This window comes from Sturnus vulgaris, chromosome 5 (assembly GCF_052056855.1).
Source record: "Sturnus vulgaris isolate bStuVul1 chromosome 5, bStuVul1.hap1, whole genome shotgun sequence".
Taxonomy (NCBI): Eukaryota; Metazoa; Chordata; class Aves; order Passeriformes; family Sturnidae; genus Sturnus; species Sturnus vulgaris.
In genome coordinates, this window is record NC_142247.1 from 30,361,298 (window position 1) to 30,387,545 (window position 26,248).

Consider the following 26,248-nt stretch of genomic DNA (forward strand, 5'->3'; position numbering starts at 1 on the left):
TGCCAGCATCTGTCATTTCTTCCTTTAATGGCCCTGGCATCTTTGCTGGGATCACATCTTACACACAGGAAACATGGTCTTGCAGCTGAACCTGAATTCCAGGAACAAGTTTGATCAGAATTACTGGGAAAAAAAAGGCACAAGACTGGAGCACCTAAAAATAAACCTGAGCTGATCTCTGCAGTTGCAGCCTTGGAACAGGCGAGAGTTACGTGAAATCTGATTCAGGATCTCTTGGTTCCTGGATCTGAGCCTCTAGTGTCCCATGTGTCTGGCCTTGAGGAGGAGAGAGGGATGGGCCTTTCCATGCCGTGGACTTTGGGTGTGTGCTGACTTCAACAGAAGTGGACCCTGGATTTTGTGTTGTTTGCTTTCTTCAAACCTAAGTCCTGAAGGAGAAGGGCGCAGAGCACTTGACAATAGCACAGTGCCTGATGCAAACAGACTGAACTCCCTGTGAAGTGGCACCTGCTGCTTTGGTGTCTGGGGTGGTGTGGTTTGTTTGGGTTTCTCTTCCTTTGGTTGCCTGACCTGTCTAGCAGTAAGATACTAAATTTTAATACTGATTTATTTCTAAATTGCTGCTCCTGTAGTTACGCATCCTTGTATTATCCTGATGACAGGCCTGTTTTTTCCAGGCTCTGTCAAACCCTTGAAACTTCTTTTCAGAAACACCTGCTGGGAATAAATGATGGATCTTGGTGACTTTGCAAATTCTTTTCAAGCCTGTTCTCTGCCAGCTGGCCAGGAAGAACTACTCCTTTGTTTCCCTGCTGCATGGGTCTTCCAGCTCCAGGGATGAGAGTAGGAGAGATGAGAAGAAGGTAGTTCCAGGGGTGTGGGGTACCTCTGTCCTGCATTTGTCCTGCTTCCATTTTGAGTGTGATTTTGCTGGGCCAGAATGAAACTGGACTCTTTCTATTGTAAGTCCTGTTTTCTGGGAGAAAGGAAAACGTTTCCTCCTCTATAAGACAACACTGCCATCCCTGCAGCGTGGTGGAGGTAGCAGAGCTGTGGTCTGGTAGGGTCCGGGAGCACTGGGGGTGTTTGGGGTTGGAGTTCTGGCCTGGGACAGAACAGGGATGTGCTGCCGTTTTGCAGCACGTGTGATGTGATATGATAGCAGCTCCGTACCTGTTTCAAGATGGGCAGGGGGATTTCTAATGCAGCAGAAGAAAAGGAGAAAACCATCAACCCTATCTCGGGTAGGATGTCACCTCCTCTTGCTAACACAGTCGTATTAAACGTTGCTTGCTTTCTTTGTTTGGCTTTTTAAATTTTTTTTTTTAAGACTCAAAGTGCCTTGTTCAGACTTCAGTAAAGACACGGCTTTGGTTTTTCAACACCTCTGCGTATGTTTGTTTCACTCAGGGGTTAGGGGAAAATAACCGGCGCTGAGGTCGGGTGGAAACCTGCCGGGGCGAGGCTCTTTCTGCGGTCTTCCTTGCCTTTAGCCGGCCTGGCGGGCGAGAAGCCCTCCTGAGTCGCTGGCCCGCCCGGGTGCCCGGCTCCGGGAAGCGCACGGCTCCACCCGGCGCTGCGAAAAGACCCTGCGTCACCCATCCCAGCTGCGCTGCCCCTTTAAGAGAGAGGCGGTGACGTCACCCTGTTCCCCCTCCTCGCAGGCAGTGGGCGGTGCGCGTGGTGCCGTGCGCAGGCGCGGAGGGAGGGCCGGCCGGGGCCCGGCGTCGCCATGGGCTCCTGAGGCCTCCGCGCCCCCGCGCCGGTGCCGGCGCCGCCCGCGGGGCAGCGGGCAGGGCCCGACCTGACCCCTCCTCGCCCCACCGGGCTGGGCCGCGCCCGCCCGCCCGCTGCATGGTAAGACGTGGCGGGGGCGGCTGCGGGCTCGCGGGGCGGGCCGGGCCGGGCCGGGCTGGGCTGCGCTGGGCTGGGCTGGAGGGGCCGTGCTGGCGCGGGGGTGGCTCGTTGAGGCGCCCACGAACTCACCCTGCGCCCCATGTAGGCCCGGTGTGGTCGCGCTTCCCGCTCCCCCCCGAGTTCCTCCTCCCGTTCCGCGGCGTGGCCCTCACAACTCCCCCTGTCCCCACCCAGACCCCCGCCCCGTTCCCTCCCGGTGTGCGCCCCCTTCTCCTCAGGGTTCCCCCGCCATTCCCTCTCCTTGCACGTTTCTCCCGCATGGCCTCCATACCAGCACACACACCGCCTACCCCCGCGTCTACCCACAGCTTCTCAGTGTAGCCCCCACGACCTCGCCCCCCACCCCCGGTGCAGCCCACCGAGCTCGTTCCTCTCCCTCCCTCCCCGCAACCTGTCCTTGCTGCAGCTGTTCCACTCTCCCTACGCTCGCACACGCACCAGCACAGCCCCTCGTTCCCCAAGGCTGTCACGCTCTTTGGTGGCATTGGGTGGCTGTCACTGTCTGCACGGGTGTGTCTGGTTCTAGTTGGGCTGGCAGCTCAGTAGACTGCAGTAACGTGGTGGGCAACAGGTTTGTGTTTGCTGGGCTTCCTTTGGTTCAGACTGGATGGACTGACAGACTCCTCGTACATGTGCTGGTGTGCTAGGTGTATGAGGAGGCTGTTGCTGTGCCTGTGTTCTCTTGCACTGTACATGAGTTGTGGTGGGTCTTGTTTGGATGCTCGTGGTGTCTAGAAATCTCAGTTGCTCAGTGAGGGCTAAATTCAGCCTTGGCAGCTGCAGTATGTAGTGGAAGGAGGGCTTTGGAAGAACGTGTGCGTGACTGAGTTCTGATAAATTGTGGAAAGGGACTAGAGTGATTTCAGGGATAGCTCTATGAAAGCTGCCTGGAACACTCTGAAGCTGTCAAGAGTAGGCGGAGGAGGAGGAGTGGGAAATCTAGAGGAAATAGTGAGGATGGATCCTGCTTACAGAAAGTTTGAAATTGTTCTTGCCGTGTAAAGAGTTTGAACAGGAGTAATTATTGAAGACATAGACAGGTTTCCCCAGAGAAGACTGTTTACCTCTGTTAAAGATAAAAATAGAAGACATTGATCAATAATAGAGCAAAGGCTAATAGGATGAATAGAAATGGCTTTCCTATCCTGCAAAAAAAACAGTCGATGAAAATGTAATAGAGCATACATCCCACTAACAAAGACTTAGCTGTGTTAGTACAGCAGTTAACTGTGCCTTTGAACTTTGTGTTGCTGGATGTTGCCCTTTGCCCTAAGAGTTTAGCAGCCTCCCTAAAAGGTAACACGGATTTCTTTAGAAATGTTCATGTTATTCAGGTTTCTAATACTAGAGGTTTGTATTTGTGTGATACTGTTGGCAAAAAAAATAAACTCTCATGGTTGTAGGATGTTGGCTAAACAATAGCGGTTTTGGGAGAGCTTTTCTTATGGTGAAGGTATCTCAGAAAGGCCTACTTCAGGCTTTCTTTTCACCATTGTACCCAAGAAAATGGGCTTCAAAGCTGATCTGGTCTAGGGGAGGAGGCTTTTAGGTCCTTAATACACTCATCATTACGGTTGTGCTGTCAACCTAAGTGGTGGGTGCCTCTGGAGCAGGAGTGATTTGGTCTTGCTGCAAAATGCTCGGGAAGCTTTATTACTGAAGTCAGCATTTCTGACCAGCTCGGTGGTGTGGGCAGATGTTTTTCTTTGTGTCTGCTCAGGTGTCTACAATCAGTTCAGAGCGCTGAATGGGTTGTGTTTTGGAGATGTGGGGCAAGGGGATGAGCACCTCCCAACCACTGGCCACCTTTTGGACTTTAATTTGTCTGTCTCCTTAGGACACGTGGCAGTCAAAAGGGGAAGGTTCTTAGATAAACTGGTCAGAAAATGAAGTTCAGTGTGACTGGCTGGTTTGGCATAACAAAAGCATTCTGAGCTTTCTGGTCTCTAACCATTTGACAGAATCCGGCTAGAAATCTGCCTTGTTCTCTGTCAGTTTCTTTGCCTGTTTGCCGATAGGAGGCTGGGAGGTGAGCTTTTGCAGCTGTGGGATTAAGGTTCTTTTCTTCTTATGGATAAAGGAAGGGTGGGTGGGTCTTTTTCCTAGCACAAAATAACTTTTAAAGCACCTCCTTCCCCCTCAAAAAAGGTAGTCCCTTTTTCTACCCAGTTCTACTGCTGAGTTAACTAAAACAATCTAATAATCATGTTTTGGTGTGAGATGCCAACCTTTTACTTTCCACACGAGGAACTTACCCTTCATTCCTTCTCCCTTCCTGTTTTGGTTTCGTTTTTAATTGGCTTATGTTTGCATTAAGGGAGATAAACTGTTACCTGTTGCTTCTAGCAGAAGTGCCTGTTTCATTTTCCAGCAGCTCTAAACGATATCTTTAAGGAGCTCTTGCAGCAATATCTGGTGGAAACAGTGAATTCCTTGGGAGATATTTTTGTTGTTTGGTCCTACCTTCTTAAATGTTGTATTGAAGGAAGTTAGAAGTAAAAGACAAGGTTTCAAATCAAATTGCTGATTCTGAAGTGCCACTGCTATGACTCATTTTCTCAGTGTTTCCAGCCTAAAATTGAGGAAACCAATGAAAGCAGCAGTGAATGTGCAGGTTGATCTGTCTACAATATGAAGTGGATAGCACAGCCTCAGAGAGAAATTGCATTTAACCTTTGTACAGTCGAGTTTTCCAGTACATGCCTGCCGCTGGCTGCCCGTGTAACAAAGCAGCTGTGTGTTATTGAACAGCCCTGGCTGTGGGCAGAAGCTCTTCTCTGCTTTAGAGTTTGTGATTGATTGTGCTTGCCGAGGCCCTGGAAATTTGAGGTGTTGAGAATAGCACTGGGTTGGAGTTTTGTGTGCTGGCTTGCCCAACTGTTTGCTTGGAGCGCTGTGTCTGTTGTGTGCTGTTCTCGCTTCTTCCCAGATTCATTGGGGTTTGCTTTCTTGTGGTGGAAGAGCGGTTTCCTGTCAAGACATCACACCCTACCAGAATGTTTGGGACTCTGAAAGCAGTTTGACACTGTGATAAGATGGATTGAAACGCTTAACTAAAACAACTGTAAAATATTATAGTGCTTGAACTGAAAACACCCTTGTAGTAAGAGGTTTGGGGGTATTTTTTTCTTTTTTTTCCCTCCCGTGCTTTTTTCTTTCTTGCTTTTTTCCCCCCCTATATTGACTACTTTTGGGGAGAGCATCTGGACTTGTTTTCAGAGCAGCAATTCCCCAGGAAGATTTTGGGAGTGAAATTCTGCCAGCTAAAGCAGTGAGTTGCACTCCTCCAGGAGTCTCACCTTAGAGTCTCTCTCTTCTAAGAAGAAGTGGGAACTGGAGTCATCCCGAGTTCTGTCTCTTTAAAAATCAGGTCAACCTCCATGGGATTTTTGTTTCTGATGGTGTAAGTAACATGTCTGGGAAGGCAACAGAGCAAGATGCGTCCAGGGAAAATGCAGTGTATAGGCAAGCTGTTCAGGAACTGTGTTGTATCTGGATTTGACAGGTCTTTATAGCCCCAAGGTGTATAATTCATTGGAAACCTGAAAAGGGAAATAACTGACATTCTATCTGCAGATATTAACCTACTGTATTAACTCATACAGTACTTGGATATTTTTCTCCCCACTCTCAAGACTGTCTCTGTATTGAAAGGATGGGAATGTTGCTATTATCATATTACAGCCACAGTGCCTGGGAGTCTGATGATACTAAAAGGATCAGTTATTTGAGGATGTTGTATAATGAAGAGTGACCAAGAGCATAGAGAGTTGGAGTCATGGCCTCACATTTTTTGTGTCTAGCCCCAAAGCATCCATCTCTGCCTGGGTATTTTGTACATGTGGCCCCCAATGAACTCGCTAGTAAAAAAAAGGTCCCTCTGATTCAGCAAAGAAAACGACTGCAACATGTTATGTAGTGCAGTGGTGAGGCTTCAAGAAGGAGAGGAGATGAAATAATACCTTAAAAGCTGACCTTGCCGACCCAGTGTTCCCTCCTCAGGCTGTAGAACATGACATAGATGCTATTGGAGGCTGCTGAGCTGATTGCTTGGGAGCCTGCAGCTGCCTGGTCGTCTCCAACACAGATACAGCCTCAGCAGCAGTAACGTAGCTGCAAATGTACAGGTTGCTTGAAATGAACATGGACAAGTCAGTCACCTCAAGAGGCAGGTTAGAAGTGAGTGGATTTCTCTTCGCTCCTCACCATATCTTGTCTCTTCCTTGCCGGCTTTGCTATGAGAGACTGGTTAGTGGTGAGTGAAGCTATTTGCAGCTATTTGTCCCATCAGCTGGGAGTGACTTCTCCAAACTCTCATGACTTACAGACTTCCGTTCCCCTCTCCCAATGACTTTGTAATGGCACTGATTTTACAAGAGTCTTAAGCCAAAAGTCATTCATACCAATTCCCTTTCAGGTAACTTCATGCAACTGGATAATTTAATATCAGGGTTTCTGGAAACATTGAGTTGAAGTTTTGGCTTTTTTTTAAAGCATGCACTCTCCCAGGTTGATGCTTAGTGTGGTTTTTTTTCTGTATAGAGAAAATGCATCACTGCTGATGGCTTTTGGGATAGAGAGACTCCCGTGAGTCCAGGAATACAAAGGTCCTAATTCTGCTTTCAGAACTTTGTAGGATTTTTATTGATGAAGTAGCAGGGCAGGAGAGAAGTGTGAATGGGCTAATGTTATATAGGAGTAATGAAATTAGAAGTTCATGATTTTGGGGAATTAGGAAGGATGTTTGTGTCTTATGTACAGAGGTTTAAATAAAAAAAAAAAAGAAAAGAAAATATGAGCAACAAACTACAAACAAAAATAAGCCAATCAGTTGTTATTGCAGCAATAACAAAATGGCTTTATAGTGAGTGTGGCCTTGGGTGCTTTGTTGAGAATCACTGATTTTACCTCTGCAGTGCTCATCATTGTTACATTTCTGCATCAGAGAATGATTGCTGGGGAAGTCACATGTGCCATTGCCCTCATATGCACCACTGCACAGTTGCCTAGACTTGTGATAAGATGTCTGGGTTCTTTCAGCTCATTTACTTGCTAAATTGAAGTATGGATCTGATCTGATAGATTCTATATGTAATCTTCTGCATGGAAAAGTATACTCCAGTGTATTAGAAAAACTTCCTTTGTGTGTGACTGCCACAAGTTCAATACTTCTCCATGCTGCTGTAGAGTTTGAGTTCTGATTCTTCTTAAAGCAGCTATACCCTGTGGTAACTTTAAAACTCTTGTCTGCCCTGTCTTGGTGCTCAGAGGTGGGAAACAATGAATGCAAGTGGCAGTGGAATAAGTTCTGATTTGACTTTTTTCTTGAGAGTTTGGAAAATGAAATGCAAACATTCTCTGTCATGTGGGACACAACTGTTTACAACACGTCCTTTTTTCTTCTTGCCTTTTTCCCCTCTACCAGTTGCAGAATATCTTTATAGTCTTTCTGGTTTTCTCCCCTGAGAGCAGAGGGCTTGCCTGGTTTGTGTGGAGTGGGGCTGCTGGGAGTATGGGAAAGGGATGCAGTGTGTGCCCCAAGTGTATTTGATCCTGTTCTCAAAGGAGAAGTTGGAAGGTTGGGGAACATTTCTTCTCCTCTCCCTCCCCCTTTCTCTCTTTTTCCTGTCCCCTTCCAAAAAAGGGACTGGATGTTGGATGTTGACCTATCACAATGTGGGTTAGTCCACAGGAAAAAAAAAAAAAAGAGGAGGAGGATGGGGGGAGGAGGGCTGTGCAAATACAGTGAGACAACAGAAATTAATAGAGCAGAAAAAAACTCTGGAAAGAAGAGTGCATGGCTCAGGGTAAAAGGGTTTTGTTGTTGATTTTGAGTATTTTAATGGGCACATGGGGAGAGGAAGCTTCTCTTAGGATGACTATGGGCTTGCAAATTGGGTGGGGACTGTGAGCTGCAAGTGGAGATTTTTGTGGTATTCTCAGATTTTAATTTACCTAAAATGAGAAGCATAGTGGTGTGACCTTGCTGAAGGTTAAATTGTTTGTGTGTACAGTGTGGTCTTATGTGTATGTAGGCATTGGATCATCTCTTGAGTATGGCTTAGTGGGTGTGTACCTTGCCCTGTGGTTTGGTCTTCCTTAGGTGCCTGGCTCCTCTACCTTCTGCTTCTGAGCTAATGGCTCCCTGCTCCACTCTTGCTGACTCTACTGGTCTTCTGTCCCACTGACGCTTTCCCCTTGTTTCACTAACTGTACCAACAGCTGTGAAATTGTGACTGGGGCGTCTCCTCTGAAGGAATAAACTGAAGAGAACTACATTTGGATCTGCATTTGTTGTGCAGGCTGACAAGCACGTTAAGTTGACATGGAGTGCAGCAACTGCAGATGCAAGCCCTGTGTGTGTTTGTAAGTCTGGTGAGTGCCTGTCTTGTGACTGAGCACAGCATTGCTCCTGTGTGCCTGTGTGGCAGGTGTGTGTTGTGAGGTGACTTCCACTGACTTGAAGTTAAGAAAGCTTTGCCCAGCATGAGCAGTAAAATGTAAATGAGTTGTATTAGTTAAAATCGCATGCCAGGTCACATACTTAACTCCGATTGTTTTGGGAGCACTGCTGGAGAGATTAAAAATGTACTATTGGGACCTTTTCATGTCTCATAGCTAAATAAACTAGATGCTACCCCAGAGAATAAAAGCAATTTAAGAAGCAATAAATGTAAAAGCATTAAATTTTTCTTGGATTGCTATCACTGATTTCAGCTGTGCCAGTGACTCTCTTACTGTGTACTGCTATTTTGTCCTATCTACCTGCTCCTTTTCCTCTGTTTTGCCATTTCAGCTGGTGATGCCATCCCTTTGGGTGTTGAAAAGACCTTAGATTAATTATTTATCGTAATTACCTAGCACAATACAAAGAGCTGGTCCCAGCTGGCAATTTTAGGCATTGTTATAATTAAAATAGTCTAAAATAAACCTTGAACCATTTTGTCCTGTGTTTCTGTATTCCTTGTAAGTCTAGGGCACATTGTCAAAAAACATTAAGTTGCTGCTTTCACTAATATAAAGCTCTTGCTTGTGTCCTAATAAATGCAGAAAGCTCAGGCTCTGACTTACCTGCTGCATGGCACTTCTGTGTTGGCCTTTTTGGATACAGAATAAAAATAATTTAATGGAGAAACTCTTGAGAGAATAAGAATTTGAGGGGAATGGAAAATGTTTTTGTGGTATTTTAACAAAGTTTAGTATGGTAGATATTTAAAGCAATGTAAGTGTGGAGTAGGTTTTAAGGAAGAACATTGTCTTGTCTCATAGCTCTCCAGGAGAGCCTTGCAGCCAGGTCGTGTGTGTTTTTTTGGTTTGTGTCTTGTACAGCAGAAGGAGGCTTAGCTGTTAAGACTCTTTCATGAGATAGCTTTGTGTATCATTCTTTGCTCACTCAGCAGTTTAGAAATTAAATACTTTCAGCCTCGGATGAGGTGATCTATTTTAAAAACACCGATTGTGTTTGCAGATGGGAGAGAACAGCTTCCGAGTCCTGTCATGTAGGGTTCTTTTCCTATTGGCACTGGGGTAGGTCTTGCTCAGAGCAGGCAAACACCTCCTCCTTTACTAGACTGTGGTTGAATGTACCCTATGGAACTGAAGGACCACGCCTGAACCTTTCTTCCCTCCTCTTACACCACTTTTGTTGCACCAGAAGTGAGGTTTTCATATTTGTTTATCTTTATGTAGAAATAGCTGCTCCTCAGTGGTAACATTTTCCATTGCCTTTATGCAAGCCAAAAATGAAGTTTTTTGTTTCCACTTTTGCCACATCCTGTCTGTTTTCTGTTTTGAGTTTATTTTCAGCAGAAGAAGCTGCCATGTTAATGTTGGAGACAGGAGGTCTCTGTTTCCAAAAGATACAGGACTGGCAATCTGCTCCTGATGGAGAATTAGTGTGCTGTTTTGTCTGTGGATGCAGGCCATGTGAGCACATGCCTTTTACTTTACATCTGTGTGGTGTCATTAAGAGAATTGCTCTCCGTGCCATTTGGAGCTTCTTCTCTATCAAGAATATTAGTAACAGTGTTCTGCATCTCTAGGCTTTTATCAGGATAGTTACCTTGATAGAAATAGCACAGACTTTGTTTTGTTTTCTTTTCCCCTCCTTACATTGACAGTCACCCAATGCTCCTAAAGTGTTTTCAGAAGATGTGTTAGGTAAGTGTAAGAGGTACTAGTTTGTTGTTTAAGCTAATGCCCTGGCAGCACAAGGCCTTGTCTTGCTCTAACATACATAACTTGTAATGACATCTGGGCAGGAGCAGGTGACACGTAGGGGATGGGGGTGTGATCTCTGCCTTCCATGTTAGGAGGTGGTTGTTTATGGACCTCACATAGACCTCAGCACTGCCAGAAGCTCCTGTAGTCCATGTAGAAGAATCATTCTAGCTCTGATCCAAATTTCCTGTGGTCATCCTGGAATACACTTAACCTGTGTCCAAAAACCCTGTGTGTTTATGTATATGTACTTTTATGTGTGCTTGTTTCCAGTTCCCAAGGCTTGGTGCTTTTCCTGGCTCTCTGTTCTGGTCCTGTTACGTTGCAGGTTACCTCCGGGGGGAGCAAGGTAGTCACTTGGAGATGGGGAAAGCTCCAAGAGTGAAATTTAGAAGTGTTGAAATATTTTCCTTTGATATATTTAGGAGAGCTCTCCAGAGAGGGAGAATAAGTGTGCAAGGAACTTAACTCTCCCTTGAGCTGAAAGCAATGAGGTGGAGATGAAACAGGTAGGCAGAGAAAACAGGATATGGCAGAAGAGTAAGAAATGCTTCAAAATTTATTATGCATTAGATTGGTTTGTATTTCATTGGTAATTTGAGTTTCCAAATGCCTCAGATTTGACATATGGTAATGTCAAGCGCTTTCCTCGTGGTTTGGTACCTTGCAGTGCTGGGAACTGTATGGACAGAGAACAAAAAGATGGTTGTCCCAGGGAGCTTAAAATGCACAAGAAACAACAGAGAAATACAGCCAGCTGGGAGGAGCACCAGGAAAGAGATCACAGCCAGGGGCTGATGGAGGTGATGAAAGTGAATTGGGAATAGCTTTATGGCTGTTTGAGAGTACTTTTTTACCCAGGCATGAGAGTAAGCAGGAAAGTGTGTTGTGGCACTGACTTGAGCTGTGATGGAGGTGGGTGTCCAAGAAATAAGTGTTGAAACACATTCACAGTGTCAGGTAAGAGGGAAGCTGCTGATACCAAGGTACTGAATTGGTAGCTTATCAAGGCAGTATTTTTGTTGTGACATGTTCCTGGGCACCACCTTTACTGGGCTTGTGTCCTGCTGCACAGTGGGAAGAGACATCTCAAAAGCAAGGCCTGTTGAGAGAGTTGCCACAGCCCACCCTGAAAATGTTCTTTTTAACAAGGCAGAAGAGGAGCTTCTGCAGACTGAACTGGTGGTAGTGAATGAGCTGAAATCCACTTTCCTGGTTAAAGCTCCAGTCATCTGTGCTATTACCTGTTTCTTAAGTGTAGACCAGAATTGCTCTTACAGCTTCAGCTTCTTACATACAGTAGAATTTCAGAACAGCTTATACCTGTCACTGTGGCTGTGATGTGTGGGACTTGAGGAGATTAGAAGGGATAATTTGGAAGGTTTATGTTAATTTTGCGGATTTTGGAGTACAGCATTCCTTCATGTTTCACTAGCAAGGAGAATGAACTGCAAACTGATGCACAGAACCAATAAAAGGTGTCAAGGAAATAAAAAGCTGTCCTCAGGGGCAGCCCTGAGTGCTCATGGGTGAGGTGATTTGGGGTTTCGGTAGGAGATGTAAGCCGTGTTTTGTAAGAGATTTTGTATATTATCTTTCAGAATACAGTGGTGGAAAAGGGTATTAATTTCAATGATGGTGTGAATTGAAGGGGATTTAGGTGAAGAATGATGCACAATCCTGTAATTAATGGCTGTTGATATATAATCACAAGGGGGCAGTGTTAAGATTACATACACAACTTCCATTTATGACTGACCTTGTTTATGAATACATAACCCATCACGACAAAATGCTTGTTGATCACTTTTTGCTGTTTCCACTTATTTTAAAATGAGTCCAGTAACACAAAAGAATTCCCTTTCAGATCCTCAGTTCTGTTGATATTACTGCTGTTGCATTTGGGTCTGTGCTGCTGGTGTGGTTTGATTAGCTGGCGTGTGGAGCTCCAGGTCCTGTTCCTCCTGGCACCTGTGGTCTGCTGTACAGATCTCTCCCCGATGAACTTTTGGAAGGGCTTAGCAGCTTCCTGTCTTGCATAGCTCCCAAAGTGCACTGGGGTGTGCAGGACTGCAGCTGGCTGGACTTTATTTAGAGTTAGGTTAACCACAGGTGCATCTGCTCTGATTTCATTTTAGATGTGCCCCTTTTGAGTTTTGTGGAAGCTCTCTCATCACTGTGTGTATTCAGTTGCTTCAGGAATTATTTGGGTAGAAATCCCTTCTCAAAGCAATAAAAACCTTGCTAACTTGTGACATCTCCACCCAGCCTACATCTCTCCAAATTTTTAGATATAGTACAGATAATGAAATGTGTGTGTATGCTTAGAAGCTCAAAACTTAAGTTACATTTCCTGTACTGATCAGGACCGGAAAGGAATTACCCTACTGTACATGCAGTTATGGAAAGTTACGGAAAATATCCCTCAGAGCAGGGATATTTTGGAAAAACAACTGGAAAGAACAAAGAAAAGCCAAGTTTGATGATTAGCTTGTAAATTAAGGCACAGCATTTATGCAGCCTCACCTATACTAAGATAATACTTGCTTAAACAAATATAGGTATTTCCCAGGAGTTTTCTTTTTCCCCTATGGAAGAAAGCAGAAAGGAGGTGGAGTGTGAAATAAGGTAACGTAGGACTGCTGTGCACCAGTGATACAAATGCATGTTTTGGAAAAGCCTGTGCTAAAGGGACCGTTTTCATGCCTTAGTGTGCATGTGGAAAGGACTTGCTACTGGCACTCTGCTTTTAATGGGTATCTGTTCCCTAGATTGTGCTGTAGGTTCAGGTGAAGCAGGGCTGGGGCAGTTCCTCTGTGAATGTATGTTCTCTTTTGTGTTCTGTAACAACCTGTCAGTAGATGACAGATATGTCCTTCCCTGGTGCAGCTGTAAACTGTGGCAGTGGATCATTGGCCTTTCTAAAGCCCTTTCCATCCACTGATCATAAAGGCCTGTGTAAGAGCAATGTCTTGAGCTTTTATAGAAGCGCTATTCTGAAAAATTTTAGGAGGTTATCAGAAGGAGGCAATATTATGCTGTTCCCTTTGACAGCCGCATCAGAAGCAGCTATTCTAGTGGATAAAAGCAAGGGCTGCCTGTTTGTGATCTTGGTTTAAGTGGATTATCCTCCTACAGTCCAGAGGTCACATTAGAGCCTTCTTATGACCAAATTGAAAATAATAGCTACCTTAGATCTTAGACCTTCAAGAATTTTTTCAATTGAAGGAAGATAGCTTTTTATCCAGGAAATGGCCAAGGGTCATGCTGCTTTGAAATCCTGCAGATTCTTGTGTTCAGCATGTGTTTTTATGTGTCAGCTGGCTTTTAAAATCCAATCAGGTTACATTCACATCATGTAGAAAACAATGCAAAGTTAGTAAAATTAGTGACAGGCTGGCTAAATGTAGTATGCCATACAAATTTTGGTAAAAGCATGACTTTCATGCTATTCACACTATCACAGTGAGAAGAGCTTTCAGTGCATATCCTTCAAAGAGGGTGCTTTGGGCTGAGTGTGATTTTCAACGTCTGTAGGAGAGGTGGACACTGCTTGCTTCCTCCACTGCTGGAGGAATTAGGATATTCTTCCCCCTGCCCCCTTCCCGCACAGGAAAACTGTGGCACATGTTCTTGTTGTAGCTTTGCGGGCTAACCATGACACTAGGACACAGCAGAATATCCTGTACTTTTATGGGAAATAGAGCTGTTAACTTAGGAGTGCCTGTAATCCTCCACTATGGATGATTTAGACACTTCCTCCTGGTCTTTTTACAAGGATGTGTAGAGATAGGACTAAGGGAAACGGCTTTAAATTGAGAGTAGGTTAAATTAGATATTAGGAAGAAATTCTCTGCTGTGAGTGAGGTGAGACAGTGGTACAGGTTGCCTAGAGGAGTTAGGGATGCTCCATCCCTGGAAGTGTTCAGGGACAGGTGTATTGAAGCTCTGAGCAACCTAGTCTAGCGGAAGATGTCCCTGCCCACCACACAGAGCTTGGAACTAGATGGTCTTTAAGGTCCTTTCCAACCCAAATCATCCTGTGATTCTCTGATCTCTGGTGAATGCTGTATTCATCTTATATATTTTTTTTGCAGAAGAGTGGTAATAATGGCAATGGCCAGATTTCATGATCTCTGAGAGGCTGTTAGAGGTTCTTGAGTACCACGTGATCTGTTATATCATGGGGGGTGGCAGTGGCAGACTTCCCAGGTCCTGTTCACAAAACACGTGAGCAGTCTGGTGAAAAACATGTGAGAGATGCAAAGTTCTATCACATTCCCGACTCTTTTCTACTGGGTTCAATTGTTTTGTGGTTCTCTTCCCTGACAGGTCTTGGCTCGTGGGCAGCTCTTTAGCAATCCCAACTGGAACCTCACACCAAAAGGCAACATGATTATGATGACTGATGTCACTGCAGCCCCCAGACTGGGGTCAGCTGCCACCACTCCAGCTGTGGCTCCTAACTTCTCTTGGATGCCAGAGGATGGCAGCCCCACGGCTGTGGAGCAGCCAATATTCCTCATGACCACTGCTGCTCAGGCTATCTCAGGTTTCTTTGTATGGACAGCTTTGCTCATCACCTGCCATCAGGTAAAATCCTGTCACTTGTACTTCTCATCCTTTCCTTTTCGCCACATGAAGGAACAGACCATTTCTGTAGTGTGAATAGAGAGGAAGCACACTCTTTAAAACCAGCCGGTCTAAAACATTTGGCTGTCTCTTGAAGGTTTGCAGAAAGGTGTGTTATCTCAGCCCATCCCTTCACAGGTCTTGAGCTGAATCTTACCTTTTTTTATTGTGTCACCTGCTAGCTAAAAGATCCTAGTCACCTGTTGTTTGACATTCCTCCTTTGATCTCCTGTGCCAGTGGATTCCACAGGCTGAACTCTGCTGCCTGCAGCAGAGTGGCAGGAAAGGAGTAGCAGGAAATGTTTCATTTTAATTTTTTCCCCTCCCCTCTCTCTGGGGCAGGTGTCCTGGGAGCCAGAATAAGTCAAACCCTGCATCCTGTTCTGTACCTCTCTTTCATGCAGTTGTCATGTGAACTGAAAAATACAGTGGGGAAACACAAGCCCTGTTATTTATCAACCCATGTTTTGTACCTGTTGGATTGTGGATTCCAAAGTGATGACTAGAATCTAGAAAAGTACAGCCTATTGATGGAGTGCAGGGGCCAGTGGAGGCAAAAAATGGATTAGTCACAGATGAATAAGAGTAACACCTGCAGTTTCACCAGCTTGGGTAACAATTACAAGAGCCATGGATCCTCCTGTCAAATTGATCACCTGCTGAGGGTAGGAAGAAATTTTCCTCTGCAGTATAACATTGCACAGTTAGGCATTAATGTCCTTCTGTGAAGAAACCGATGGGGGTCAGTGCCAGAGAGACACTGTTGATTGAAATGCGCTGTTGTTCTCTTATGCAGCAGCAGTTCCTGTGCTCTCCTAGGCACATGGATCACAGGGCTCTTTTGACATCCCAAGGGCAAAGCTTGGAGTCATCTGAACTCTGGTGTCAGCTATCTCTGTGCTGGATGAGATGTGTCACTGGGATTGTCGCAAGGCAAAAATATCTCTAAGGTTTACTCGCTACTTTTCAACCTGTTCTCAGGAAATGAGCTTTTTGTGAGCTCCTCATGGGTTAATAAGAGGAATTGGAAGTATTTTTGAGCCTTTCATAGGGAAAGGAAACAGAAGTATTTTTGAACCCTTCAGTCAGTTTTGACCAGGGACGGACAAGCAACAGACAGCTGGGGAGACACAAGCCCCTCTCCCTTACAGTGGAAAAATGAGATTGTCAGTGTATGTTTTTTTAGTCTCTGGAGAATCCTCACAGCACCCCAAAATGCAGGGTGAAGCTTCAAACAAATGCTTGTACCTCTTCAGGCAGCAGAATCAGTCAGTGGTGAGACACATATGTAATCAGCTGGCTGTTACTAATTCCAGCAGCTGGGACAGCAGCTAAGTGAGAATTGCTGGGCAGAGGCCTTGCCTCTCCTGACTCCGTGGTCAAGAGAGTGTGCCTACAAATCGTGCTGGAGCTCTGCCTGTGTTATTAGGGCATTACAGGGGTTGTGCTCATCTTCAGGGTGTGCTTTTCTGGGAGGTGGGTATTCTGTAAAAAAGCATCTTAGGTGTGGGATTTAATGATGGCTAAGGAACTGTGAGTGGTGTGAGCGGTAGGGTGGGGATGCTGTGCTCCCCCCAGCCAGTGATTAGAGGGATTGGCATGTGTGCAGTCAGACAGAACAAACTGTGTGGTTCCTTTGAGCACACTGCATGAGCCTTGATGGCTGACCCTTTGTGGCTGTGTTGTCACCCATGTGCAGAATGACACCTTTTGAGCAGATGGGCTGTGGCTTATCAGCTTTGAGATGTGCTGTAAGGGGCTCTCTTAGGTTGTTTCAGGTGAAAGTCTCAAAAACAGCCAAAAGAGTGAGTGTTCACAGTGTGTGCTTAAGTGTGGGCATCTTCCTATTTCAGAGAAAAGCAGCCTGCAGTATTATGAATCTTAGGTACTTAAAAGAGGATAGCAGGAATATAGGACTGATGACTGGGAAGAAAGGTATGAACAAAAAGAATGTGGGCAAGGTGATGTAAAAATAAATCAATTCCCTATAAGAAACTAGATTAGAAATGCCTCCATTTTCTCTTCCCTCTCCTTCCCCGTCTCTGCAAACTAAGGGTTGCTTATATCAATGCCATATATGATAAGAGTGATTTATCTTTTCTTTTATGTTCATCACCTTGAGGCTGCTGGAGGCAATCGAGAGGTGATTTACTGAGTTTGTTTTTCCTGGTTCAGTTTACTCTCCAGTTCTTCTTTCTCCTCTGTGCTCCATATACCGCTGATCCCGGTCTCCCCTCTCCGTCTCTCAGATCTACATGCATCTCCGCTGCTACAGCTGCCCGAACGAACAGCGCTACATCGTTCGGATCCTCTTCATTGTGCCCATTTATGCCTTTGACTCATGGCTCAGTCTACTGTTCTTCACCAATGACCAGTACTATGTTTACTTTGGCACAGTGCGGGACTGCTATGAAGGTAAGGAGGGTTCAGACAAAAAATGGGGGGGGGGAAGTCTCTCCCCTGAGAGAACTTTATTTCTGTTTGAGAACATGGAGGCAGTATCGCTGTCACCTACTGAATGGTTTGCCTAACTGGATGACCATGACTTGCTTAGTGACTGAAAATCATGGAATGATAGGATGGTTTGCCTCAGGATGGACCCTTGAAGATCATCTAGGGCAGCACCCCTGCCATGGGCTGGGACATCTTTCACTAGATACGGTTGCTCAAAGCCCTAGCCAACTTTGCCCTCTCCCTCACTGGCCTCTGAGCATAAGTCTTCCTTCCAGGGTTCTGTAGAGACTAAGTTTATGGTTTTTGGGGTCCATTACTTCAGGAAGGTAAAAGCTTTTGGTAAAGCAAAAAAATCTGATGGTATCTGGGTGTTAGAAAGTGAGATATTGCTCAGCTCCTGTCTCTTTTAACAGCATTTAGCAGCCAGATACTTGCTTTGTCCGGTGTTCCTGGGGCAGCTTAGCAATGTATTCTTCCGGTCCCATCCTGTCACCACTTGTCTGCTTGCACAGGGTAGCATAGTGGCCATGTGCTGGGGCTGGTGAAGTGTAAAGTGCTTTGGAATCCGGTAGAAGAGAGGGTGCCATGTTCAGGATGAGCACCTGCTCGGTTTTGGTTATCTGCTGCAGTGATGTTATACCACTAGCACTGTATGTGAGGGAAATGGTTACTTTCCTGTAAATGCTATTGTAACTTCCCTCCTGGTCTCATCCTGAAAGAAGCCTCTACCCACTCAGCAGGAGATACTGCACTCTAGTAGTGTTTTTTTGAGGACGGTTTATCACCATACCCTCATTAAATCCGAAGTCATTGGCGCAGTTGTTTTAGTGAGATCTGCATTGTGGAGAGTTGCCCCTCGCCGTGTGAACAAGTTAATCGGCTGAAGGGACCAGCAGGCCTTCCTTCACGTCCACAGCAATGCTCTGGATGCAGCAGCAGATGGCAAATGCACACACATGGTGCAAGAAAGCATCTTTGTTTGGGCCTGCGTTTTTTCTTTCCCCACCCTGTGTGTGCGTGTAGGTCTAGCAGGAAGCCTGCTGCTCTCCTAGCAACAGCCACTATCCCTCTGCCTCTCTTGCTCTGGGAGTTTGCAAGCATTTGAGCATCAGGAGGCTGCCTGTGCTCCAGAGTTCACCTCAGCATGTTGGCCTGTGTGAGAAAACTACAAGTGGAGGAGAAAACACCTTTGGAAAGCAGGTTCTCTCCCTCACTTTTTCTGGGGATTGCTTCAAAACAGCCTTTTAGTCCTCTTCCCTCTCTTGCCATCCACCTTCTTTATTTTTTGTAAAGGTTTTACATTGCAAAGTGGGCTGTTAGGAAATGGTGGAAGAAGACCTTACTAATACATTCTGAAAGCTGTCTTAAGCCATTTATGGACTGTATTTTGTAGTGTGTGTTAGGAGGAACCTGTTCTGGTGTTACTCTTTGATGTGACTGCTTCTGTACAAACCACGGGGTGAGAAACACTGACACAAGTAGGGTTTGTTGGGGTATTTTTTTGTTATGTTGATATCATGAATACCATCTGATGGACGTGGATGGGAATGGGAGAAGTGTTCTTTGCTAGTGTGATGAGCTTTGGTAGTTAGCACTTCTTTTGGGGATGAATGGGCAGATATTTCTCTCTTTTGTTTTCTTCCTCTGATGTCATCTCTTCCCTAGTGCTTGGGGAATGGGCAGCTGGTATTGTAATGACCACATCAGAGGGCAGGGGTCACTGGAGGACAATAGGAAAAGCTCAGCCTTTCTTTCTCTGGGTGCTGGGAGCTGTCAGCTAAGTTGCAGGAAAATTGAAGGCAAAAGGGGTTACCACAGTTATTTAAATAAGTTTTCCGTGGTTGGTGTTTTCTGTCCTAATTAAAGCTTTGGCAAAATCATTACTGTGTGAACTCGTTCAATAATAAGGATTACAGATGGAATAACAATATCCCAATTACATACATAGAAGCACGTATACCATAGGTTTTTATGTGCCATAGCAGTCTTGCCAGCTAGACACGTCTACAAGCCATAAGTACAATGTTTTGAGACTGTAAAGTGTTCTGGGGAGCGTGGAGTATCTCTTTGCCAGGGCATAGTTTGGATGCTTATAGAAGAATTTGTCTGAATTTGGAAGATCATTCATGTGTAAAAACTGACCTCAGGTCTAATAACTGGCTGCTTGGGGAGATCAACTTCTCAGTGTTGCGTATTATTAGGTTTCTGTTCTTATCTAAAAGTTCCTTGAGACTGCTGTTTCTATCCCAGTTATTTGGGGCAAAAAGCAGGATTTGGGTGTTGTCATTCCAGGGAATGTCCAGACACAGGTGACCATAGAATATAATGTTGCAAGAATGTCATTTTGCCCCAGGGCTGTCTGTGACAAATGCAGAAGTACAGTCCTTGCCCTAAAAAATCTTAAAACTTTGAGGGTCCAACAACAATTATAACAAGTCAAGGGAGTGGCAGACAGAGTGTATGCAGGCTCACTTCATGCACATTTAAGTGAATTTGGATCCCATGAAAAGGGGATACATCTGTAGTTATGGGGAACTGAAATGGGGCAGAGTGTTAGTGGTCAGTCTGTTTGTCATCTGTACCAGGTTGCTGGGGAAGGTGGAAAAGAGGTGGCGCAAGGAAAATTTTATTCAGCACACAAGAAATTTCATCTTTTTGAGAAAATGAAGCACTGAGTGTTTTGCAAAAGTCCCCACAAGACATGAAAACAGAATTTCACTGATTGTTATAAACTGTTTCTCCAGCTCTTATGTTTATAGCCTGATTACCTGTCAGAGACAAACCATGTTCAACTAAAAGGTTAAATACAGGAGATAACATATTGCTGATGGATCAGAGGTACCTGTTCCAGATTATTTAGTACCAGTGTAATATCCTGGAATAATGTGCAGGAACCCTGTAAAGAATGGCATCTTAGAGATGCCAAATAAAAGAGGGGCTGACCACAGTTTTAAATGGTTCTGTGACCCTTTTGGCATGAGTCATGGAACTGGCCTGGGACCTTGACCAAAGTCACATTCAGATAGTCTTGTGAGTGCCAAAGTAGGATGATAAATGCAGTGAAAATCTGGAGTGCTGGGGAGGGAAAAGTGCTGCATAAGTAGTCCCTGTTAATGTTTGGTCTGTTGCCTGTACTCTTGGTCCTTGCACCTGTTTTGAAGTTGGTTGTCATTTTACTGTGATTGATGTCTTTGCAGCCTTTGTAATATACAACTTTCTCAGCCTCTGCTATGAGTACTTAGGAGGGGAGAGCTCCATCATGTCTGAGATCAGAGGGAAACCAATTGAGTGAGTATTTATTGTGCTTACAGCATGACCCTATCCTCCTTCTGTGCCCATCTACTATTTCTCTATCCCTGTCCTGAAAAACTATGTCAGGTGGCAAGTGTCTGCTGGAACTGGGCAGCGTGGATGATGATGATGATTTACCAGTACCTTGCTGTGAGACAGATCAGGCTGATCACATCCTCTTGGGCAAGCTGGACTGATTCACAGTTTTTCTGGACACCTGCCTATTCCTTTGCTTATTTTCTTACTCTCTTCTCCTCCTTTAATTATTTTCTGTCTTTAGTTGATTGTGTGTGTCTCCTTTAGGATCTATGTTTCTCCCCATGCTACTCGTGACAGGAGAAAAAAATTGCAGTGTATAGTTGGGATGTTGTTTTAGACACGTCTCCAAAAGAGTGTATGGCCATAACTGCAGTCATTGTTGGAGAAGGCACCAGTCGTGCAATTTTGCTACAGAGAGGTAGATAAAGAGGGTAGGAATCTTGCACTCTTGCCCAAATCTTGCTTGTGAACTCTGTCATCTTGTGTTGGCTCTTTCAGGTCCAGCTGTATGTACGGGACTTGCTGCCTGTGGGGAAAGACCTATTCAATTGGATTCCTGAGATTCTGCAAACAGGTATGGGCTGGTGGGACTGGGACATTCTGCAGAAATTAGATGTGTGGGGGTGGCAGTGGTGCTTTTTGCTGCTGAATTTCTGAGCTCTTTCGGGGGGGTTCTAATAGTATTTTGAGAGGCCTGCAGGCTGCTGAGAAGAGGAGGTGTTTCAGGGTTGGTTTGTTTGTTAAGAATGATTTTAACATTTTCTACTCAACCCCACATCAGGAAGGCCTTAGTTTAAGACACAAGTTATCTCCTGAAACTGATGTTAATCCTAGGAAGAAACTCTTTTCGTTTCTGGATTACAGAGGTCTCAACTCTAAGAAATTGATGTCTGTGTTATGTCGCAGACACCCCACAGTTGTGTAACAGCCTCCTGAATTCCCAGTGCTGCTGTTGTGGTTTGGAGCTGAGGAGGAGGTGGAGGTTAAGCATGACACATTGGTTTGTAGGAGTAACCGAGTATTGCTCACCATGTGTGTCTGTCTGTGCTGAACTGGGTATGTTGAGGGCGGTGGAATAGGGGAGACCTAAACCTCTATACAGTCTTGTCTGCTCATTGCAGGTCAGTCACCTCTGGCTGTCATGAAACAGCAGGTGAATTTCAAGGCTTTGCTCACTTGCTGAAATGAACACAGGAGGTTTCTGTGGAGGCAGTGTGAAGCAGGTCTGGCTCTTTGAAATGGCTCAGGTCATTGTAACTTCAGTCATCGGGTTTAGATATCTGCCCTGGCTTCTCCTGAACATCATGGCCCATCTTCTGTGTTTTAGCAGTATGCAGGAACATCAAAAGTACGGTGCAGCCTCATGGTAGTATCTGGTGTTAAGCAGTGCTGCACAAGTGGCCTTCTTTTGCGTATCTGTTCTGTTTGTCCCTGCCCCATATTTTGTCCTTACAGCTTTTCTGCCTGACACTTTTCTTTTCTAGTCTGAACCCAGTATGTTCCTTCAGCTGTTTCCCATGGGTTTCATCTGGACACCCTTAGTTGATTCACTGCCTTACTTATTCTTATTGCTCCGAATGTTAACTTTTACCTTCTAAATATATTGTAAGCAGATATAACACCCATGAAAGTGAATGAATGCTGGAGAAATAATTTCCCTTAGACTTCTTGCTTCTCATGTCCCATAGCCTCTTGCAGTTATCACCACCTAGTTTGTACGTGTCTGTGTTTGGAAAGTTCGTTCACAACAGTGAAGACTAGAAGCACATCTTGGGGAATGGGGAAGGTGTGTTTTTTCTGCTGGCCTCCACAAATCCCACCTTGTTTGGTATATTTTGCTTTTCTTTTTCTGGTATCTGGCAGCAATTTTTCTATGCATGCCTGCCCTTTGCTAACTGCTAAGTCTGCTGTGGAGGCTGTGAGGGAGGTGTATTCCAAGAGATGCTTAAATACTTCCATCCTTCTTGGCTTGAACTTAAATACTGCCTTGGTGAGAAATTGTTGATGCCAAGGTTCACTTTCTAGTACTTCTAGACTTCCAGGATTTTTGGGGAAGACCTTTCAAGGCAAATTCCTGGGAAGGCTGATGCAAAAGGGCAACAGAACAAATGTCAGTGCTGATCTGTGCAGTATCCACCATCGTGATGATCAGGAAGAGGAATGTGCTGAAAGGAACACCTTGCCCTTTTTAGCCCTGTTCTCAGCATCTCTGGCATTTCTGTTGCCTCCCATCACCACCATTTTCTGCTCTTTCCAGTCCCTTTCATCCTGAAGGAATCTGTGTGTTATAAACATTTTTTCTTACCACCTTCACGCCGTCCCCTCCCCCACAAACTTTTCTCAGGCAGGTGCCTGTTGAGGGTCAGTCTGTCTGCCTGTGTTGCCTGTGGACCTCCAGCAGTGTGGTGGTGTGCTAGTGTCTGTGGTGTGAAATCCCAACAGCTTGTTTCCTTAAAGATATCTTGATCAAGATTCTTTGCTGGACCTCTGTCTGGTGACCCTCACACATGGGTCATACACCATCCATGTGCTTCCCATATGCTATAGCATCTTCTAGGGAAGCAGCTAAAAATAGTATGTGGTGGTTTGCATTGCAGGGAAATGGTTAAAATGTCTCCAGATTGGAAGGAGGGGAAGCTCAGAGGATGGAGTTGTTTACCAATTAGCTTGACCTTTTCCAGTTCACATATTTAAAGTGACTCACTAACTGGCATGTGCTGCAGTTTTTAATCTCCTTGAAGTCTTATGACCACTAACAAATTGCATCGTATCCAAAGCAATTATTACTGTTTGGTTTTACCTTCTTTCCTTACATAGCCCTCCCCACATACACACAGGTCAGCACCTACCCAGGCTCTTCCAGCCCCCTTCAGGGAGACACAGGTCACATCTCTTCAGAGAGACATTTTTAGGACCTTTTTTAGGATCCCTTTCTTAGGACTTTGAAGTTCAACATCTGCAGAAAGTTGAAGAATGCGGTGGTTTTGAGAGAACACTCAGTCCCAATAGGAGAAGTAGTTTATACAGGCAGAATGGATAGAGCTGATTGCAAGTGCCACGGAATCTTTGGGGAGATTCAGTAAAGGTCATGTGGATGACAACAGAATAGCTCTTAACTTGTGTGTGGCAACACACATCGCTGTGTTTACAAAATGCGTGAATATTGTGGCAGTTGTCAGAAGTTCCTCCTCTGACAGTGGGATTCCCCTCTGATCCAGGGGACCTTCTTGGCTAACTTTGTGACAACTATGGACTGGAGTTTGCTTTCCTTCCCTACTATGTCTCTGTTAAACTTGCTGTGTCTATGCCATAGCACAGTGTGGGATTTTTTGTTTTTCATACTGTTACTGTTCATAAATGGGCTGCAGCACAGCCTGTGAAAAGCAGCTCTGGAAGAGTGGGGCTGAGCAGCTTCTAGAACAACCCTACAGAGAGGTTTTTCTTCCCATTCTGGACAAGTAGATAGCACATGTACATCTTCTGAAACTCCTTCATCTCCTTTTGGGTGCTGCCGTCCTCAAGCAGAATCCATTAGCAAGTGACAGGGTCAGACTTCTTGTTGGGGCTGGATTGTGTTACCTTGCTGAGTGGTCCCAGTGGACACTCCATTGTGATGCTGGTTTGGCAGCTTGTCGTCTTGCCCACCTGCCTTCTCATTCCTCCCCTCTTGTTCCTGTAGGCTACCCTGCAGTTCTGTGTGGTGAAGCCCCTTATGGCGATCAGCACAGTCATCCTTCAGGCCTTCGGAAAGTACCAGGATGGTGACTTTGAGTAAGTTTATTTAGTTAGCATGCATGATTTGGCTGCCCCTTCTCTGCCGGGCTTTTCATATTGTCTGTGTGTGTGTGCTGGGAAAAGATGGGAGTACAAGGGTTGATGTGCATGAGAAAAGAAGGCAGAGGTAGCCCTCTTAGTTTCATGTTTCTTCTGCCTTGGTTTGGGGGTGGGAATGGGACAGGGAGGCAGGAAGGAAATGGACTCTTGGAATTCTCCATTGACAGTGGCAAGGGGAGAATATCGTGTTGAAGTTTCAGGCATTCATATATATCTTCTCTTTTCAGTGTAACCAGTGGCTACCTCTATGTGACGATCATCTACAACATCTCTGTCAGCCTGGCACTGTATGCCCTCTTCCTTTTCTACTTTGCCACACGTGAGCTGCTCAGTCCCTATAGTCCAGTCCTCAAGTTCTTCATGGTGAAGTCTGTCATCTTCCTGTCCTTCTGGCAAGGTGAGCTGCTTTTCCCTTCCTTTGGTAGGCACAAAGAGCTCTCTGCAGGGGCTCAGACACAAGAGTTGATAGAGCAGATGTTGATTAATAGACAGAGTGTCTTTCTGTATTCCATTTGGTTTATAGTCATTCATTGCTTTTCTCTGGGAAACCTGTTTTGCTCAGATTAATTTTTGTTTATATGCTCCTGAATCCTTATTATCCCTGTGTGTGTGTGTGCACAAGAATATGTACCTGGCAAAATCAGCTGATAGGGTGAAGAGTCCTCTGCATTCCTGAAACAATCATAAAGAACAAGCTGCCAATATTTTATCTGCATGCTGCCATTTTATTGATTAAAGTGGCATATATAAAAAATTTTAGTGCTTTTTTTAGTGCTCTGTAAATAAAAGTTTAATGGTATGTCTGTGATGTATATGAAGCAGCAAGCTGGCTGGATGCAGTGTGTGCTGCCAGAGAACCACCACCGGGAGAAGGACATTCAGAATTCATACACATGAAGCAGAGGCACAGTTGGAAAGTTGAAATTCCACCTAAGCTTAGTACTTCTGACTAACTGGCTCTAAGCATTTCCCTGTTCAATCCCCTACTTAGGTTTACTGAGTTGCACTTCAAAGACTAATTGAGTAGGAACTTAGGTGGAATTTAGGCTGTTGGAGTATAGCCCATCCTCCCTGTTTACAGACAAACTAATAGGCTGCCTAGTTTATCATCTCGAGGCATCTGGTCACACACTTTGTTTTCTCTGAAATTCTTTAGCCACTAAGCTGTGGACAGGGAGAAATCTCTTTCTTACAGTGGTGTGTCAAGAACACTAATATGCTTAAATGAAAAGTTCTGTTACTTCAGTTTTTGTTCTAGCTAGTGTAAGTGCTGATGTTGCAAAATGTGGAATATGTCGAAGTATTCTTAAGAAAGGATGTTCTTTGGTGTTTGATCTTTGTATGCTTTCAAGTCTAATCAACAAGAAAAGAGATTTAATCTGTGAAACAGCAGCTAACAAACAAGCTCCAACTGATGTCCAGGTGTTAGAAAGACAAATTACTTGACAGTAGAATTGCCTTTTTAAGGTTTAGGGATCATCGTTTTTCAGTGACCTCAGGGGAGGTTAACAAAGCTTGGGAAGAAGGATGTACCACAGATAGTGGGCACAAAGAATGCAGAATTTACAGACCACAGAGACATTTGGCAGAACCCCCAAGATAAGGAAGAAACTACTAAAGACAGCAACTGTGCTGAATCGGCTCCAGTGGAGTAAAAGGTAATTCTGGCAGGGGGAGATCATGGCCACTGACCCAAGAAACCAACTCAAAAGGAGAGAAAGACTGAGCATGCAGACTAATTAGCATGAGCAATGAGAGGATCATTAACCAATAGAAGACAGAATACTAATTAAAAAGAGAATTAGGTAATTTTTAGCCAAGGAATATTAGTGGCTTTGTTTGCTGAAATGTATAAATCACAAAAAGCTTTGGTAATCATGCTGGCTTTGTGGACTTGCCA

General features: G+C 44.9%; 1 protein-coding gene across 4 annotated transcripts in view; it reads left to right on the plus strand.

Annotated features, from left to right (window-relative positions):
- The first annotated feature begins 1,677 nt into the window (after window positions 1-1,677).
- TMEM184B (transmembrane protein 184B) overlaps window positions 1,678-26,248 on the plus strand; it is a 30,420-nt gene continuing 5,849 nt past the window's right edge. For 2 of the 4 annotated variants that reach the window (XM_088165299.1, XM_088165300.1), the window contains exons 1-6: window positions 14,431-14,691; window positions 16,980-17,145; window positions 20,382-20,472; window positions 21,013-21,088; window positions 24,194-24,285; window positions 24,576-24,745. In XM_088165299.1, the coding sequence (XP_088021425.1) occupies window positions 14,491-14,691; window positions 16,980-17,145; window positions 20,382-20,472; window positions 21,013-21,088; window positions 24,194-24,285; window positions 24,576-24,745 (796 nt within the window). In that variant the 5' untranslated portion in view covers window positions 14,431-14,490. Of the gene's footprint in view, window positions 1,819-8,138; window positions 8,254-14,430; window positions 14,692-16,979; window positions 17,146-20,381; window positions 20,473-21,012; window positions 21,089-24,193; window positions 24,286-24,575; window positions 24,746-26,248 lie in introns of those variants that run through there. The other 2 variants (XM_088165302.1, XM_088165301.1) reach the window with 2 other exon arrangements.